At 38.1% G+C, this 19,751-nt stretch overlaps 1 protein-coding gene across 2 annotated transcripts in view; it reads right to left on the reverse strand.

The window, feature by feature from the left end:
• Window positions 1-705: 705 nt before the first annotated feature.
• KMO (kynurenine 3-monooxygenase) overlaps window positions 706-19,751 on the reverse strand; it is a 39,013-nt gene continuing 19,967 nt past the window's right edge. For both annotated transcript variants that reach the window (XM_008268225.5, XM_070055558.2), the window contains 10 exons: window positions 14,895-14,982; window positions 13,049-13,214; window positions 11,442-11,513; window positions 9,864-9,985; window positions 8,014-8,161; window positions 6,389-6,446; window positions 3,439-3,521; window positions 2,259-2,360; window positions 2,109-2,168; window positions 706-1,040 (listed from right to left, as the gene is read on the reverse strand). In XM_008268225.5, the coding sequence (XP_008266447.1) occupies window positions 867-1,040; window positions 2,109-2,168; window positions 2,259-2,360; window positions 3,439-3,521; window positions 6,389-6,446; window positions 8,014-8,161; window positions 9,864-9,985; window positions 11,442-11,513; window positions 13,049-13,214; window positions 14,895-14,982 (1,073 nt within the window). In that variant the 3' untranslated portion in view covers window positions 706-866. The remainder of the gene's footprint in view (window positions 1,041-2,108; window positions 2,169-2,258; window positions 2,361-3,438; window positions 3,522-6,388; window positions 6,447-8,013; window positions 8,162-9,863; window positions 9,986-11,441; window positions 11,514-13,048; window positions 13,215-14,894; window positions 14,983-19,751) is intronic.

A 19,751-nucleotide genomic window follows, 5' to 3' on the forward strand; every position in this document is an offset into this window, starting at 1 on the left:
TTTGTATGAGGATACTTCAAACTGTTTATGAAAAATGGAATTAAGAGATAAGTTTACTTTGATGCAAAAAAATTTGAAATCCGTGCATAGTTTTTCCATTTTATTTATTTTCCATAAGCATTTTGATGACCCCTATGCGTGGATTCGAAAGTTTTTCTTTGCATCAAAATAAACTTTCATTCCATTTTCCAAGAACATTTTGAAGCACCCTTATATGTGTACATATTTAATTTATGAATAAAAACATTCCCTATCCTTCACTTAGTATGGGGTTCATAACCCTTTTCTTATCTTCAGAGATAACACTGGCCTTTGAAGACAGGGAGATAAAATCAATTTATTTGTAAGTCTCTGGAACTCCCCTGATTCTGGTTTTATCAAGTGAATCTGAGCCCTGTGGTTAGACGGTTCCATCCAGGTGGTGAAAAGTACAGTTGATATTTTAGGCAAGTAGTGATTTTTAGTCCCAAGCGTTGAACAAAGCCTATTGTGAGTCCTATTTTATCCTTCAAAGGAAAACCATGATGAGTATCTTCCCTAATGCCTCTGGGGTCCTTCTTTGTTGAGAAGTGAGATCTTAGTCACTGCACTTTTATTTTTAGAATGACCCAACCTGAGCAGGCAGAATGTAGTAAGGAAGCTATATGGTGCAATTAAAAAAAAAAAAAGTTTCCCTTCCCCCAAATAATTGCCAATCAACACAGGGAAAGTCTACATTTGAATTTAATTATAAGTTCACAATTATCTTCCCATCATGAATTAAATATAATGATGGAGACATGGTTTCGATCCTTAATTTTGATCACAGAGGAATCAGTTGCTACTTCAGAATGTTTATATCATCTAGTAAATAAACAGAATCTGTTCTAGTGATTTCCTGGAGTTATTAGAGAACGAGGTCCTGCTTTTTGGAAGTAAGTGATCCAATTCCATGGTCTTCTCAAGTAGTCCAGAGGTCTCAGCGACATGTAGTGTACAAGTAGGTAGTAACCACCAATGGCGATCAGTGATCCAAAGAAAAAGAGTCCTCTGTTTATCACCTGTGAGAACAGCAAAGATTCTCATTTTGTTTGTTTAGAGAATTTAATCTGGAAATAGACTGCAGTTTTAAACTATAAAGATGTATACATTTTCCTTTTTGTTCTTTAACCCAAAATAGTAATTCAGTTTTTTAACCACCCATTTCTGTCACAGCACTTGTCCTTCACTCTAATCGCCTGCCAATGTCTTTCTCTTTCAGACTTTCAGCTTCTTGTGGTCAGAAACTATTTTAATCATCTTTTCACAGATAAATGTTGACTCCTTCCTATCCATTCTCCATACAGCAAAGTAACCATTCTAAAATTCAAATCTGAATTTTCAGCCTTTGTTTTTCTGGTCTCCTTGTATATTTTAAGAATATTGAAGATGCTTAAGCCTGTTATTGTCTCTCCATCTTTGCCTATGGCCATTCTTACACATCTCTGCTGCCTTGGAACTTGCCCTTCCTATGCTAGCCTTGTTACCCACCCCTGTTCTCCCCAGGTCGGTTTATCGCTCTCCACTGCAGGTTTCTGTCTCCCTAGACCCTTTAACCATGTGACGGAAAGGATTTGTGTCTTGTTCATTACTATGTTCAGGTCAGAATTGATGCAGTAAATAAAACTATTTGTTGAATGAGTGAAGTTGCAAAATTCCTAAAGTGGAAGATCACAAATCTGAATTCCACCTGATGGCACCTTTTGGGACAATTCCCCAAAATGAATGTATCATAGCATTATACTAGAATTGGATAAGATTTCATAAGGGACTCAGTTCCAATTTTACAAATGAAATCCATAGAATATTATACAAATCAAAAGTCAAGAATGGTCCACATTGCTAAAATAAAGCAAAAAGTTGAGAAATAGTACCATCCGCTTATTTTTCTAATTTCTTCCCTTCAAAAGCTCTCGTAACTAGCTTTGTCTTTGTAATGTTATTTAGGCCCTTTGTGTATTCAGGACACTTTTTCTTCAGAAGATAAAATTTGGTTTCCATACTTGACATAAACATAACCAGAACACTGTAACACTTCAACACGAGTTGTTTTTTTTTTTTTTTTTTTTTTAAATATAAGCTGTTCCAACCTTTTTTTGCCAATGCCAGCGCAGCACTGCCTCATGGTATCTTATTCTGGAAAAGGTGACCTGTAGGGAAGTTTAAAGAGTATTCTTGTATTTTCTTTAATGGCTAAACAGAGGATTAAAATGGGGGAAAATCTTAAATCCAGACCTTACCATGGTATAGAGAGGGATAAAAGTAGATGGCATAATACAATGAAGAACTCTCTCTATGTTCTTTTGAAAAATGAACCACCTTGAGTTGACATGTGCTCGCATCTGCAACAGTGTAAGAGAACTTTTAAAAGAGTATCTTGAACAAAATACAGGTACCTCTGTTTACTTTGTACAATTTATTATTATTCTGCATTCCCACTTATAACAATGTTAAATACAAGGTCTAATTCTTATTTCCGTAAGGGTTGTTTCAAATCCCTTTTAGAAATGTCAATAAAACAGGATAGTATCTTGAAAAATGTATAGCAAATACACAAAACCTGTTAGGGAGGTCTATTTTATTCAGAGGTCATTATAAGAACTGTATTTCAGCAAAGGGTTTGTTCAACCATATCTATGAATAATCTGTGAGCCCACAGATTTGACCAGTTGCTATTGTGTCTTGTTTAGGTTGTAATACTGTTTATGGCAACAAGGGATTATTTGAAGCTGTGGCTGTCTTGACCTGCTAATTACTCAGGACAAGTAATATCTTGTTGCTGTCCTGTCTTAAGGACTCAAACTAGATACATCAGTAAAGCATTTTAGTTATCTTCTGTTTACCTTGAACTCATTTTTATTTCTTTATATCTTCAGGAGAGAGCAAAAACAGTGTGTCGCTTTCTTTCTTAAATTTATCTTGTGAATTTTTTTGTTGTTGTTTAAAAACTATAACTATAACCACTATTATGAGCTTTCCATATGACTAACTCAAAACAGAATTAATGGATTTTTGAAAGTACAAATTTTTTTTTTATATTGTACCGTTTTTCCATTGCATAAAGCTCCAAGGGATATTCTAAATTTGCAGAGTTAAAATGTTAGATGGAAAGGTCATTCAGCATTTCTTAGATTTCCTAAATATGTCAACACATCCACTAACATAGCATAATACTAACTCTACTATTCAGTATTTGATCCTGTGAATTATCAGTGATTTTGTAATTGCCATTACTTTAAAATGCTCCTAAAGTATAGGAACATGTGTGTGTGTGTGTGTGTGTGTGTGTGTGTGTGTTTATATCTATTCTTAAGCAGCATGTGTAAGATGGGGATAGAGCAAAGAAAAAGAAAATCAAAAGAACATTTGCAAGGTATCTATGAATCACCTCATGGGATGGAGCTGAAACTTCTCACTCACCTCTATGTAATTATACATGGATAGGTCCGAAATTGCATGGTCATCTGGAATTCTAAATCTTGAGAATTCAGGAAGACATATACCTGGAAACCAAGTTAAATAATATATTGTTCCAAAAGTCTATAAAAATGTGCTGGGCTGTACACAGTTCAAACTATATATTCTTTTTTTTTTAAAAAAAAGATTTATTTATTTATTTGAAAGTCAGAGTTACACAGAGAGAGGAGAGGCAGAGAAAGAGAGAGAGAGAGAGAGAGAGAGAGAGAAAGGTCTTCCATCTGATGATTCACTCCCTAGATGGCTGCAACGGCCAGAGCTATGCCTATCTGAAGCCAGGAGCCAGGAGGCCATCTTCTACTGCTTTCCCAGGCCATAGCAGAGAGCTGGACAGGAAGTGGAGCAGCCGGGTCTCGAACCAGCACCCATATGGGATGCCGGCGCTTCAGGGCAGGGCATTAACCCATTGTGCCACTGCGCCAGCCCCCAAACTATATATTCAATACCCATGTTCTCTCTAATCTTTTCAAACTATAGGTACCCATTCTGCATGACCAACAATCTATAACTTTTGAGCAATACACAGGGTATTTCCTGTTGTGATTAAACAAAACTTAAAGTTAATATACTATATAATTATTAATAAAACATTATTTGTCTTTATTCATAAGTGTGAAACAGTTCACATCAATGATACTCAATGACCTGTAGCCCCTCTTTGAGTCTGCTTCTCTCTTTTCTATGCTCCTTTGGTATCCCATGCACATTTGTTTCATTGTATCTAAAACATATTATTAGCTTAGATATCAGCTTCCCCTAGAGGACACCTTTCATGTTTTATTCATGCTGGTAGTAGTAAATATTGAATAAATGTTTGACAGATGAATGACTAACTTGCATTGCTTTCACACAATGATCGATTAGTTGTCATGAGGCCTTTTCTGAAGTTAAAAATCCTGAATTCAAGTTCCAGCTTCATCACTCTGAGGCTGCATGATTTGGGGTAAATTATTTAATATATTTCTGAGCTTGAATTCCCCATTTGAAAATGATGACAGAATATTATTATGTTCTGTGTTTCTTGTGGGACCAAATGAGACAACACATTTTTTTAAAAAGGAAGATACTAATGCGTATTAAATGTTCAGTATGTTACTAATGATTATTATTGATTTGTCTTCATTTTCTAGTACTCAAAAACCAGTGTTGACAGTATGCTCTGATATCTGTATGAACCCTCTCACCACCCTTTTCATAGTCAGGCTAAAAAGGGAGGAAACGATGCCTCTGGATCCTGAGCATCTAAGTGAGATGGGGAAAGAAAGGAACAGGAGGAGGAGGAGGAGGAGGAGGAGGAGGAGGAGGAGAAATTTACTCTGAAACACCCCCACTCTCTTCAGATCTACTCTCCAAAGTCCACTGACTTTCATTAACGCCAAAGCCTACACGTACTTTGAGGTCAGTTTATGCCAGGCTTTTGTTTTCCTTTTAAATCTTTACATAAATTATTTCATTTAATCTTTACAGTTCTTACATTGCTCTTATAACCCCACTTTGTAGGTGAAAAAGGACTGAGGTTTTAGAAAGATGAAGTGACTTACTGAAGATCACACAGCTAAGAGGGTAAGCCAGGACTTGAATCTGAGTATAAGTTTATGGCCAGTTCTCTAGTCTATCCCTTAGCTGAAACAGGTATAAATTCAGAAGTAGCCTTTGAGAACATGTGATGCTGCAAACCAGGAAAAGGTTTCGCAGTTCTTAGGCTATTGTTTGCAATTTTAATTGCACATATAGTCATCCCCCATGTCCACAGGTTTTGCATGCATGGATTTGAACAACACTGGATGGAAAAATACACGAAAAAGCAATAGCATCTCTACAGAACACATACAGACTTTGTTTCCTTGTCGTTATTCTATAAACAATACAGGGTAACACTATCATACAGCACTTACATTGTATGAAGTACCATAAGGAAATCTAGAAATGATTTAAAATATATGGAAGGGAGATTTATATCAAAAGGTATTTCCATCTAGGTTGTATGGAAATGTTATCCCCTTTTATATAAGGGCTTTAAATATGTGCAGATTTTATTATTTTTTAAAATTTATTTAACAGGTAGAGTTACAGACAGTGTGAGAGAGAGAGAGACAGAGAGAAAGGTCCTCTTTCCATTGGTTCACTCCCCAAATGGCCGCCCTGGCTGGTGCTGCACTGATCCGAAGCCAGGAGCCAGGTGTTTCTTCCTGGTCTCCCATGTGGGTACAGGGGCCCAAGCACTTAAGCCATCCTCCACTGCCCTCCCAGGCCACAGCAGAGAGCTGGACTGGAAGAGGAGCAACCGGGACTAGAACCCGGCGCCCGATTTTGTTATCTGTGGGGGTCCTGGAACCAATCCCACTCAGATACCAAGGGACAGCTTATATATAATTGTATATATTTGATTTAATTTAATTCCCAAATTTTCCATAAAAACTTAAAACTTCAGCATTTGTAAAATAAATACATTGGCTGAATCCGTTTTAATCAAAAACCAAACAGATGTATCAGAAGTAACTACTGTTAAGGCAAACAGCAAGAAAGTACTGGAGCTTTTAGGGGTGTTTCTGAGGGTATGTGGTAGGGGGCATGGCGAGGGTGGGGGTGGGGGCATTATCCAGGTTGAAAAGGGAGAGGAAGGAGGGTCTCTCAGCCAAGCTTTGGTTCTCTGAACTTTCACCTTTGGATCCCTCTATGTAATTCCATGCACAGACCTTAAAAGAAACACTGTTTCTCTAACTAGGTGCTCATAATCTCATACAGGCAACAAGAGTGGCGTAGGCTTGTAATAGAAAAGTGAGTAATCCTGAACAAGCAATAGACTTCATGAGTTTTTGATCACTGAGGATCAGAAACTGGCCTAAAGTTTTCAGCAGGGCTAGTCCAGGTGCAATTGAAAAATTTTACTTACTAAGATCATTATTGAACTTTTCCATTAACTCATCAAATACCAAGCAGTCTTCAAAGCCCTGAAATTAAAAAAGGGAGGAGGGGAGTAGAGGGAATAAACCAAAAACAATAAAATCTTAGCAATTTTGAAAGATCTTCCACTGGTGAGTATCATTCATGGGCTGTCTGTCCTCATCAATGTACAGTAACAAGAGATGATTGTTGACTGGTATTGAATTCTGATTCTAAAGACATCAAGTGCATGTCTTGCTGGTGTTATCTTTGCCCACTTCATGTATATATCAGTTATCATGATTTTGAATTTGACCAAAATGTCTTTTACTATTATAATCTTGACATATTCCATGGTTATATTGAGAAGAATGAATATATTATTCTACCAGGAGTTTTAGAATTATATTTAAAATATTCAGATGCTTAAGATTCACATTTATAGCAACTTAATGATGGGATAAAAATACTCCCCATATTAAGTTATATTTCTATAACTCAAGATCAAACAAATATTCAAATCACTAAGTCCACAAAATAAGTTAGGTACTATGCTAAATACAGTGAGAAATAAGAAAATTAAAAACTGTGTTTCTTATTTTCTAGGAATTCAAACTATACTTTTATTGACAATAAAAAATCTGAAAAAGACATATCTTTGCAACATTTATTTGCATCTGAAGCAAGTAAATTTGTTAAATAAATTACATAGGTCCTGAATTTTACAGAAATTTAGAAATAAAAGCATATGAGGCAGAGATAACAGTTTTCAATTATTTATTTAAGTTAATTCATTTATTTTCCTACAGATCTCTGAGATAGGTAGGTGTTAAAAATTCCAATTTTATAGAAGAAGTAGCAAAGGCAGGGTAAGTGAGATGTACAGTATCATACTGTGTAGAAAACCTGGAGCCAGAATTTGAACCCAGGGATTCTAATGCTAGGTTCTGGGCACTCATCCTCTATGCTACAGTTGATATTTGCTTATGTTTTTATATATAAAAAGTGCTTACAACTGCTTTTTGGAAAATATTACTGAGTAGACTCATAAGCTATTTTTACTGCAATAACCAAACACAATATACGACCAAATTATAAAGCTATTAGTTTGCAGGCACACACATATACACAATTAACTTAGGATTCTTTAAAATCAGTGTTCAATATTTTCCCATGAAAGCCATTTTATTCAACAGCTAATGCATTTCATACTTTTATGTAACCCTATCAATCATGTTTCCTTTTCCTATGGAAAAAAAAGTAGAGAATAAACGTAACTCTCTTTGTACTTTAAGACTAACATGATAAATTTATATGTAATGTCAGGAAAAATGTATTTTAAAGATTAAGTCTTGAATCATCAATAGCTAAGTTTCCAAATCTCAAGCTATTGCATTTTCCAACTAAACACAATATTATATTATGCTTTATGGGATTTTTTTCTACATTAGACTACTGGATCAAGTAATCCATATTCTGCCTAGAGTTGATGATCAATGTAGTTTAACAGCTGGAATCATTTTTTAATTCATTATGTTCTTCAGGATAGTCTTCCCAATATTGTTTCTTTAGGACACATTAGTTGAGGTAGACCTGGAAACATTTCAGGAACTTACCTAGGGAAAAAGAACTCACCGCATTCATTCCTTGCCCAAAAAATGGCACAATGGCATGTGCTGCATCTCCCATCAGCACACAGTGAGATTTAAAGTGAAAAGAAGAGCACTTTATGGATATCATGGGCTGAGCAGGCAACAGAAAGTAATCGTGTGCTAGGGCTTGCCTTTGAGGAAAAGAACAGGAAGATGTTAAATCTGGTGTTAAGTGCTGCTTAGTCCTTTCAGATTTATTGACTTCATCACAACAGGAATTTTTTGTGTGAAAAATACACAAGAATGCCAGGAAGAAAGAGAAAAAATCAAGTTTCTTCCACACCTAAAATTCCATTGTTCTAATTACATTTTGATTTATAACAATGTTATTTGCATCCAAAAAGAACAGTTTATCTATATCTGAATAATTTTAAACATTCCTATCTAATATGTCATGAAAACTTTATTATCATTCACGTGGGTCATGGAATTTTATAATGTATTGGTATAGTTTAGGCTTTCAGGAAAAATTGAACAAATGCTTTTGTGCATTTGATTAGACTACAAAAAACAAAATTTTAAAATGTTAATCCCTATGTGTTTGGAAATGAACAATAATAAACTGTTTGGGGGGCTTGGAATATATTGATTAAAGTGTACACAATTTCATTTAGGCAAGAAGAATAAATTCAAGAGATCTATTGTAAAACATGGTGACCATAGTAAAAAATAAAAACCTAGCATTTATAAAGCATCAGTAGAGGTGTAAACAGAGATACAGTATATATCCACAGGGATCTAGCTGAAGAGGCAAGAAAAAGCTAAGCCACAAGTTTAAAAATTATGTAAGGACTAATTTTCACATGCATACAGAGATCTCCATTTGAGGCTAGAGAAGGAAATACTAAAATGATTGCATTAGTCTGCAGGAAAAATACAAGCTAGCAATTTTTTAAAGATCTGCTATGGGTCAGCAGTGGTTATCTGTTTCACATACTTAGTTCACTTAATTTTCACAACTGCCTTCAAAGGGAGGTATTTTGTTATCCATTTTAATACCAAGATTTAAGGAAGTAAGGGTCAAAAACATTGCTGTAGGTGAAGTGTTTACAGTCTCCTAAAACGCACATGTTAAAGTCTTAATCCCCAAGGTGAAGGTTATGAGAGTGGAGGTCATGAAGTGGACCCCTCAGCAATGGGGTTAGTGCCCCTCCAGGGGACCCTAGAGGAAACTAATGGCCCTTCTTTCATGTGAAGACACAATGAAAAGACCCTGAATTAGAATAAAGGACAAAATCAATCCAGAGGGTGGTTATGACCTGAGTTGGAGGAACAGCGATAAACTAGGCAGCTGACACAGTTAGCTATCAGTTGTGGGGACCTTAATGCAGGCTGGATCCTGTGCTGAGTGATTTATAGGTATGCCTCATTTCATACTCGATATCCTTTTCAGGTAAGGATCGTTACTTACCAGCATTTTAACATGAGAGATCTGAGACAGGAGAAAGCTTATGAGACTGCTGGTAGTGTCTTCTGTGCCAAAGATTTGTGTGTCTCCCAGTAGAAGGACACACAATCCCTGTGACACAGTGCTAAATCCAGAGGGCCCCAAGGAGACTGTACAAGATTCATAAAAGCCTTGGGGCATTGTGGCTTGTTTTTCCAGAAGTCAGCCATGTTATGGTTTGTTTATTTATTTATTTACAAACTTCCTGCTCACAGCACAATATCTTTTGCCCTAGGTTACCATCATCTTTGGGATTTGAGTTTCATCATATGATTTTGGGCCTTATCTGTTACCAAAACTAGAATAAAGTGCATACTCTTTGTTTTGAATTTGGAGTAACTCAAGTCTACAGAGCAAAAGGCACATTTGTCCATCTGGAAACTTACGCTCCAATTAGAGGGATGGAATCTGGAAAGTGCTTCTGGAAGAAGTCCAGCACATCACTACCGGTTAGAAGTTTCTCAAATTCTTCAAAGGGCATGAACAAAGTGCATGTGAAAGATTTGTTCTGCGAGAAGAGAAACAGTGTGAGAGAATAAGGAGCCAGGCCAGGCCAGCACTAAAAGTGGAGCCCTAAATTACAGGACTTCCTGCTGGGATCTTAGACTTTCTGGAAGAAAAATCCAAATAGATAGGAAAGGCACTATGAGCTTGTCCCCTCTCTCACAAAGAAAACCTCTGCCAAGCCCCGGGGTGGTCCCCAGCTTCCTTGGTTATTAGAGAAACTTCTACATGGTACACTCTCTATTTTCAGCAAGCGAATACTGCACTCCTTACATTACTAACAGGATCATTGGATTTGATTTCTCCTCTTTCGTTTTCTTCCTTTTAAGAAAGGATTAATATAAATTGGACCCCAGAAGCACAAAAACCAACCAGAGAAACAAACAAGTAAGAAGAAAACTCTCCAGCATGCAGAGAAAAGCAATGCCCTTCTTTGATAACATTCCAGTGTCCTACAACCCTTAAAGATTGAACTAACTTCCTATCATATAGCCTAAAGGTCTTTGGCTTTCTTAGTTGGAGGAGAGGGGCATTTCTTCTAGCACTTTTTTTGAGGTTGTTGTTGTTATTTGAAAGAATTACAGAGAAAGAGGGAGAGGGATTGGGAGATGGAGAGACAGAGAGAGACAGAATCTTCCATGAAAGACAGAGCTACAGAGAGAGAGAAGTCTTCCATCCACTGGTTCACTTCCCCAAATGGCCTCAATGGCGAGGGTTGGGCCAAGCTGAAGCTAGAAGCCAGGAGCTTCTTCTAGGTCTCCCCCTTGGATTCAGGGGCCAATTACTTGAGCCATTCTCCACTGCTTTCCCAGGCACACTAGCAGAGAACTGAATCCAAAGTGGAGCAGCCGGGTCTTGAACTGGAGCTCATATAGGATGCTGGTGCCACACCTGCTACCCCACGCTGCCTGCCCCTCCAGCATTATCTTTACCGGAACTGACTAGCACCACCACATATAAACTCCCATTATTCGTTCGGGTAAATCCAATCTGCTTTTTAAAGTAAATAATTGGATTCCTTCAAAATCCCAGAGTTTCAAAGATTTAAAAGTGAATAGATTGGGGCAGTGTTGTGCCTTCATGGGTAAAGCCACCACCTGCAGTGCCAGCATTCCATATGGGCACCAGTTCTAGTCCCAGCTGTTCCACTTCCCAATCAGCTCCATGCTAACGTACCTGGAAAAGCAGTGGAGGATGGCCTCCAGGCACCCACATGGGAGACTGTAAGGAAGCTCCTGTCTCCTGGCTATGGCTGGCTGTTGTAGCCATTTGGGGAGTGAACCAGCAGATGAAGGATCTATCTGTCTCTCCCTCTCTCTTTGTAACTCTGCCTTTCAAATAAAATAAATCTTAAAAAAAAGAAATTAAAAAAATTCTACACACACTAAGTAAAAAATGTACAGAATGGAAAACACTAATTACAGATGCAAAATTACAGTTGATAAAAAGCTTTATACTACCATGTTAGGAAGTGCAATCATCATAAAGGTATTTCTAGGCCAAATATGCAGATAATTAGGTTCCATGGCATACTGCAGAAACAAAAGCATATGTATGTTTGATTAGTGCATCAATACAGCACATCTATAAAACTTCATAATTGTTTCCATATAACTTAAACCACTGTTATGTATATGGTGATATGCATGTCCATTGTTATGTAAATGGATAGTCTTAGAAATCTTTGTGTTCTGCCTTTACAAACTCCATGTTAGGTGTTTTTTTGATGCCAAGAGTAATTCACAATTTGAAGACACACTGCAATAAGATGTTTTCTCTCTTTCCATTCAGACACACACGCACAGATATACATGTATTTACATTTATACATACAAGCATATGTAGATAAAATATATGAGTAGGGGTGTGTGTGTGTTTGTGTGTGCATGTATATGTATTTGTGGGTGTAATGTTTTTAGCTAGGTTTTTTTTTTTTTGCCTTATTTGAGTGCTTATCTAAATTGAACAGAAAGATCCGAAGTTCAAATTTCACGAGCCAAACAAATTTTACAATAAGCTTCTTATCATCTGTTTCCTATAAAATAAAGAGTAGAGAAGAGTCTTGTGACTCCTCTGCAATGCTCTCAGTAAGAATCCCTGAGTAAATATTCCTTGCTTGGGTAGATCGATTGATCCAAATACCCAATTTATATAAGCCCTCGAGGTTCTCAAGATTATTAGATATCAAAAAATATGTGAGGGCTTCAAAAAGTTCTTATTGCTTCTGTCAGTATTTTAATTTTCCTTAAGACTGTCCTACATTTATTTCTGATGATAACATAAAAATTAGCATCCACTTACCTGCCTCTGATCATATATGGCTTAACAATAAGGACCAGGGAATGAGAAACACATGGAAATCTCTTTGCAATAATTTACTAGTCATTTTATGTAATAACTATTACTTGATTCAGTCAAGGATATAAGAACTCTGGATTGTCAATATACTGGAAAATTTATTCCCAGCTTATTTGTTTTTATTTTAAGACAGCATAGATAGGCCGGTGCCATGGCTCACTAGGTTAATCCTCTGCCTGCGGCGTTGGCACCCCGAGTACTAGTCCCGGTTGGGGCGCCGGATTCTGTCCCGGTTGCTCCTCCTCCAGTCCAGATCTCTGCTGTGGCCCAGGAAGGCAGTGGAGGATGGCCCAAGTGCTTGGGCCCTGCACCCGCATGGGAGACCAGGAGAAGCACCTGGCTCCTGGCTTCGGATCGGTGCAGCGCACCAGCTGTAGCGGCCATTTGGGGGGTGAACCAACAGAAGGAAGACCTTTCTTTCTGTCTCTCTCTCTCTCACTGTCTAACTCTGCCTGTAACAAAAAAAATTAAACTTTAAAAAAAAAAGCATAGATAAACAGTATTATGTAACATAAATAGCCTCTGGGTTTCCAATAGGGTGTTGGTAAGGAGTGAGAGTGATATTATTAAAGAGGTACCGGTACATCCAATTTTGTTATTAATTAAAAGGTTCTTATGACAGCCCTAAAAACTGGTTAACACATGTTACTGAGAACTACCACACTAGAATATGTCCCTACATGCACATGGAAAAAGAGAAAGGACTTACATCCCCATTCTTAGGGGGAATAGTCAACTCCATGTATCCGTGAGGAATGTATTGCTGACTGTAATCAAAACGGGGTTTCTTCATGAGGTGAGTTCTGACTGTTGAATAGGCTCCATCACATCCTACAGTGAGGTCACAAGTGACATCTTTGGGAACATTATCAGGTCTGAAAGAGAGAATAAACCGAACACACACATACACACACAAAAGGGATAGTGGTGAAAATGGTGAATGAGTGTGAGAAGTAGTGATTCAACTGGGTAACTCAAAAAGTCACTTTTACATATCTAACAATAGATACAAAATGAGATGGAAAGATTGCCCTAATTATGGGTTTGCTTTAAGAGTGAGAACAATACACAGCCATACTTACTAGTAAAGACATACTAGGCCATGGAGATATGTCAAAGAGTTGAATTGTCGGCATGAAGGAAGAGAATCTTGCAAAGAGGGCAAGGTCTTCCAATGTACAATACATTCGTGTATTCCAAGCATATGAACAATTGCAAGGATGGGACCAGAATTTTCTTGGAGTAATGCATTTGACATGAACAGAGGGTATCCGAAGATAAGTTTAAGAAAAGAATGCAGTGTGGGGAGGGAAAGGAGAGAGCAGAAGATAATTTCGGATGTGAAGATAAAAGGTCCATATACATTATTCTGGAAAAAAAAAAAAAAAATTTTTCCACTAGGAGAATGATGTACAAAGAATGGTAATTTAAGAAAATTCACTTGGGGGTCGGCACTGTGGCACAGTGGGTTAATGCCCTGGCCTGAAGCGCCGGCATCCCATATGGGTGCCGGTTCTAGTTCCCGCCGCTCCTTTTCCGATCCAGCTCTCTGCAATGGCCTGGGAAAGCAGTAACAGATGGCCCAAGTTCTTGGGCCTCTGGACTCCTGTGGGAGACCTGGAAGAAGCTCCTGGCTCCTGGCTTTGGATTCTGACTTTCAAATAAATAAATAAATATTAAAAAAAGCAAGCAAGCAAGCAAGCTAGCTAGCTAGCTCACTTGAAGCTTGAAGTGGCAGCAGAATGTCGAAGTAGGGGACAATGGGAATAAGGGGATGGCAATGGCCTACACGTGCAGGGAATAGAGCCTGGAGGACTGCAGTGCCCCAGGGAGAAAGGAGACAGGTTCCAAAACCCACAAGGAAGAATAAAGATAAGAGAATGTTTTTAAATGTAATGGGAGAAAATCGGAAGAAGGGCACGTTGTAAATGAGTCTGTCTGGGCAATAGTACTAGGGAAATCCAGGAATTGGGACATGTTTTGGGAGAAATAGATGATCAAGGCTTTCTTTAGATGTGTTTGAGATAACGACAAGATACACCTGTGAAGATGTCTTAGGGGAAATTAACACTAATTCAGTAGGATGCAGATAACAATTGAGGATGAAGACAGAGGTCTGGACTAGAAATTTCTACCCCAGAAGTGGTTGCTGAACCCATGACTCTGAATCCATGACATATTGCAACAATGGGATATGGGACTTGGAACTTTAGAGGAAATAGAATCAGCAAAGAAGAAGCAAAGAAATAGCACCTGGGAAGAGGACAGAGGAGTAGAGCCATGGAGTGTTACCTATTTCAAGGGAGAAGAGAATTTGAAGCAGAGTGGGTGAGGTCACCGATGTTGAACACCGTGGAAGGTTAAGAACAATCACTGACTTGTATCCAGAAGGCCTCTATGGTTCATTTCAACCTAAAATTCCTTGAATCTGGAAACTCTTTGGATTGCCTCTCACTAATCATTTCACCCTTTCAAAAGAGCCAAAACAACAAAGTACAGACAGTTCTCCCCTCTACACCTTCACCTCTGAAATTCAAAGCCTGACTCGTGTTTACCCAAGCACCGTGATTGTTCCTTCCTCCGGATTACATTTCAACAGCCTGTGGCCAAAGTGCACCTTGGCATTGGAGTATTTCTCAACAGCTGAGGAAAGAAGAGAATAAACAAAACAAAAAATACACTTGATCAAATTGAAATGTTAAGTCATTTAATCAAATTGTCACTTAATCAGATCGAAATGTTAGTCACTTTCCAGGTACAATATTATAGAGGTATTTGTTCTTAACAATGTAAAAATGAATTTTTGTTGAAATGGTAATTTGATGACTGTTTGGCAGGTGTGCTGATTTAATTTTGTAGTGAAACATGATTAAAAATCAGCTAGCCTCATTTTAAAAAGAATCCAACTGGGCCAGCATTGTGGCAAAGCAGGTTAGGCTGCTGCCTGTAGTGCCAGCATCCTATATGGGTCCCAATTTGGAAACTGACTGCTCCACTTCCAATCCCTGCTACCAGGCCTGGGAAAGTAGTGGAAGATGGGCCAAGTACCTGGGCCCTGCACCCATGTGGGAGACTCATATGAAACTCTTGGCTCCTGGCTTCAGCCTGACCCAGCCCAGGCCCTTGCAGCCATCTGGGAGGTGAACCAGCAGATGGAAGACTTTCTCTCACTCTGACTCTGTGTCTCCCTGTCTGTAATTCCACCTGTCAAATAAACAAAATGAATCTTTAAAAAAAATCCTACTAATTTCATCACACAAATGCCCATCACTGGAATAGTTAGCACCCTTGGGAAGAAGCAGACATCACATATTTAAACAGTTGTTTCTAATTTAAGATTTTATTTGTGATGGGAAATATTCAAACTCCTTTCATCTTATTATGCATGTTTCTGCACCTCTTTTTAGCAAGTACTCTGGACTACTGATTCTAGTTTTCACAAATATAGGTTTATTGATAGTTAATTCTTCTTGGAAGCAAACAGTAGAATAGGTAGGGGAAAAATTAGTAAGATGTTTGACATATCTCAATAAATAGAACCAAATTATTTCAGTGCCTTTCTATTTTTCCTGGTACTAACCTATAAAACTGATTGAATTTCACTATCTGAACTATTAATCACATGCTTGTGACAGATGTAAAATAATTTTTGTTCCTTCTGATGCTCATGACTAGAAAATATGCAATTATAGCATATTTATTGTTCCTAAAAGATACAAAGCAGAGGGGTGGTGCCATTACATAGCAGGTAAAACCTCCACCTGCAGTGCTGGCATCCCATATGAGCTCCAGTTCGAATCCCCACTGCTCCACTTCCAATATAGCTCTCTGCTATGGCCTGGGAAAGCAGTAGAAGATGGCTCAAGGACTTAGGCCCCTGCACACACATAGGAGACCCGGAAGAAGCTCCTGGCTCCTGGCTTCATATCAGCGCAGCTCCAGCTGTTGCGGCCAATTTGGAGTGACCCAGTGGATAGAAGACCTCTCTCTTTCTATGCCTCTGGCTCTGTAACTCTGCCTTTCAAATGAATGAATAAATCTTTAAAAACAAACAAAAAAGATCAAAATAGAATACAGAGATAAGAGCTGGAGTAGACCTCAGACTTGATTTAGTTCGAAATCTTTCTGCACATCTTAGGGTAATCAAGACCCTTGAAGGGAACAGAAGATCCCTGAGATCATACAAAGCAAAAAAATTAAGAGGCAAACTCATCACTTACATTAATTATGTACAACTTCTTGTATTTCAAAATTTTTGATTGAAAATTGTTGACTTTGAGAAGAAAGTGGGGAAATAAGCAAGATATTCTGAATTCCAATTTAATATTCATATCTATATTTCTCTTTCCTTTTCATCTTAGGTTTCATCTATTTTTTAAAAAATATTTATTTATTTATTTGAAATACAGAGTTAGAGAGAGAGAGAGAGAGTGAGAGTGAGAGAGAGAGAGAAGGAGAATTGATAGAGATCTTCCACCTGCTGGTTTACTCTCCAAATGGCTGCAAGAGGTGGAGCTGAGCCAGTCTGAATCCAAGATCCAGGAGCTTCTTCCAGACCTCCCACATGGGTGCAGGGGCCCAAGGACATAGGCTTTCTTCTGCTTTTCTCAGATGCATTAGAAGTGGATTAGGGCCGGTGCCGGGGCTTAATAGGCTAATCCTCTGCCTGCGGCACCGGACACCGGGTTCTAGTCCCGGTCGGGGTGCCGGATTCTGTCCTGGTTGCCCCTCTTCCAGGCCAGCTCTCTGCTGTGGCCCGGGAGTGCAGTGGAGGATGGCCCAAGTGCTTGGGCCCTGCACCTGCATGGGAGACCAGGAGAAGCACCTGGCTCCTGGCTTCAGATCAGTGCAGTGCGCTGGCCGCAGCGCGCTGGCCATTGGAGGGTGAACCAACAGCAAAGGAAGACCTTTTTCTCTGTCTCTCTCTCTCACTGTCCACTCTGCCTGTCAAGAAAAAAAAAAAAAAAAAAAAAAAAAGAAGTGGAGCAACTAGGACTCCAAACAGCACCTACATGTTATGTTGGCACCACAAGTGCAGACTTAGCACCTCGCCACAGCGTTGGCCCCAGGTTTCATCTTCTGCTCTGTGTTATTTGAGGTTGATTCAGCATTTGAAGATTTTGAGAGTCTCATATGGGACTGGAAGTTTGGAATATTAAAGTCTGAGAGATCCTAAATCAAAGAAACTTCTCTATTTATAAGAAATACTTTGACAAATAAATTTGGAGAATCAGAGTTTACCTGATACACTAAGGATATCTTTCAAATCTTATTTCATTTCTACCTAAATGTATAGTACTATATACTAAAGAATTTTCACCAGAACACCGGTCTTGGGATAGTCTCCGTGCAAACCTTGTGCCGTGGTGAAAGACAGTTGAGAAATGCTGATTACTCTGCCTTCTTGGCCCTGGGCTGTGCTGGACACAGCCACATGAACTGCTGAGTGCTTGAAATATGGCCAATCTCAACTGAGTTGCGCTGTGTACAGTTGCATGACCAATTTTACACAGAACAAAAAAACAAATCAATGAAAACACTCCACAAATAACTTGCTTATATTGGTTATATACTTAAATAACATTATTTTAGATATGTTAGGTTAATATAGCATATTAAAATTAATTTCATTTTTAAATACTTTTAAATTATTTGAAAGGCAGGGCAGGGGGAGGGAAGAGAGACAGTGCTCCCGTCTTCTGGTTTACTCCTAAATGCTGTCAATGGCTGGGTTGAGCTGTACTAAATCCAGGGAACTGGAAATTCAATCTGGATCTCCCACATGGGTGGCAGGAACCCAGGTACTTGGGCCATCAGCCACTGCCTCCCAGGTGCATTAGTTAGAAGTTGGATTGGAAGCACAAAATTGTCAGGCTTGAATCAGGCACTCTGATATAGGACAGTTGTGTCCCAAGTGACAGCTTACCTGCTGTGCCACAACTCCCATCCCTTAAAACTTTTTGATGCAGGATTTGTTAAATTTGCTAAACTATATATCATTTTTCTATGTTGTTTTCTGTAGCAACTATTAACATCCTATAGAATAGTGAACCATGAAACAATCCTACACGAAATACTGATGCAGAGAGATTATTTAGTTAGGATCAGAAAGGAGGCTGTTCTGTTGGAGAGAAATGAACACTTATAATTAACTAGTTAAATGTGTAGAACAGGTGGTTCATACATTTGATGCCTTGTAAAAAATAAAGAACTTTATTTGCCAAATGAAATTTGGGAGTCAAGAGATTCAACATTCATTTTACTAACACATTTATGAAATGGCATAAATTGCAGCACTTTCTTAAAGAAAAATAATGACCTCCTATTGTACACATCAAGGTTACACCTTTCCCATCTCACCCCTGAGCATCAGCAGATATTTTATAGATAATATTGGAGAAGAAACTGTAGTAGTTCAAAGTGTGGGCTTTGACATAAACAAGCTCAAGGCCAAATTTAGAGTCTACAAGTTTAACAGTGTAACCTAATCTCTTCAGGCCTCCATTTCACCACCCATGAAACCAAAATAAAAATAATTCCTTTTATGTCATTATTGCTAGGATTATATAAATTAATAGAAATAAAGCACTTAAACATAATATCTGCTGCTTCACTGCTTAAAAATAAGGCTTGCTATTATTTTTATCTTAGTAAATTTAGAGGATACTGTAAAGAAGTTACCTTTGAAAAGCTGTTTAAATGTGGTTCATTTGCTCTCTTAAGATCAGTGTGAATACGTTTAGCAAGCTGACCCCATCCCACCCATCTACTTGTCCAAAAGACAGGCTGCTAAATATAACTAAAGAAATGGAATTCAGAAGAATACTAAGCTCTATTTCAGAGTCCTCAGTAAATCAACTAGAATGAAATTCCCCATCACACTCCATCTCCCAGTTCAATACAATTTGTTTGACTCAATTAAATTCAATTTGAGAGACATTGCAAATCCACTTTGTGAAGGTACTGTAGAGACACAAAGACAAATTCTGTAGAAACTCACCCCTTCAAAGATCAAAGGCTATTGGTCTACATAAAGAGGAACTGGTTGAAAACATTGTAGAGAATGTCATGCTTTGTTGGCAATGAATCTGTTGAGTACAAATGCTGAAGAGCTATTATGACCTAGGCTTAAATTTAGTAATGGTTGCATGAGGTATGATTGGATTGATTATTCAACTACAAATTTAATTTACAATCCAGTAGCTTTGCATTAAAGCATAGGTCTTTTTAGTTACTCAGATTACAAATGTCAGGGTTATATTTCACACTTTCCTCTCTCTAACCCTCAGATCTCTATCTACTTAGTTTCCTACAAATATCATGAATTTATACTCTTTGCTACAGCTATCATAGTTTTAGTCCTGGGCCTCCCTTTTCACACAGGAAGTAAGACAATTCCCAAAAGACTGTAG

This window comes from Oryctolagus cuniculus, chromosome 13 (assembly GCF_051225735.1).
Source record: "Oryctolagus cuniculus isolate XC-2025 breed Fujian yellow rabbit chromosome 13, ASM5122573v1, whole genome shotgun sequence".
Lineage (NCBI taxonomy): Eukaryota > Metazoa > Chordata > Mammalia > Lagomorpha > Leporidae > Oryctolagus > Oryctolagus cuniculus.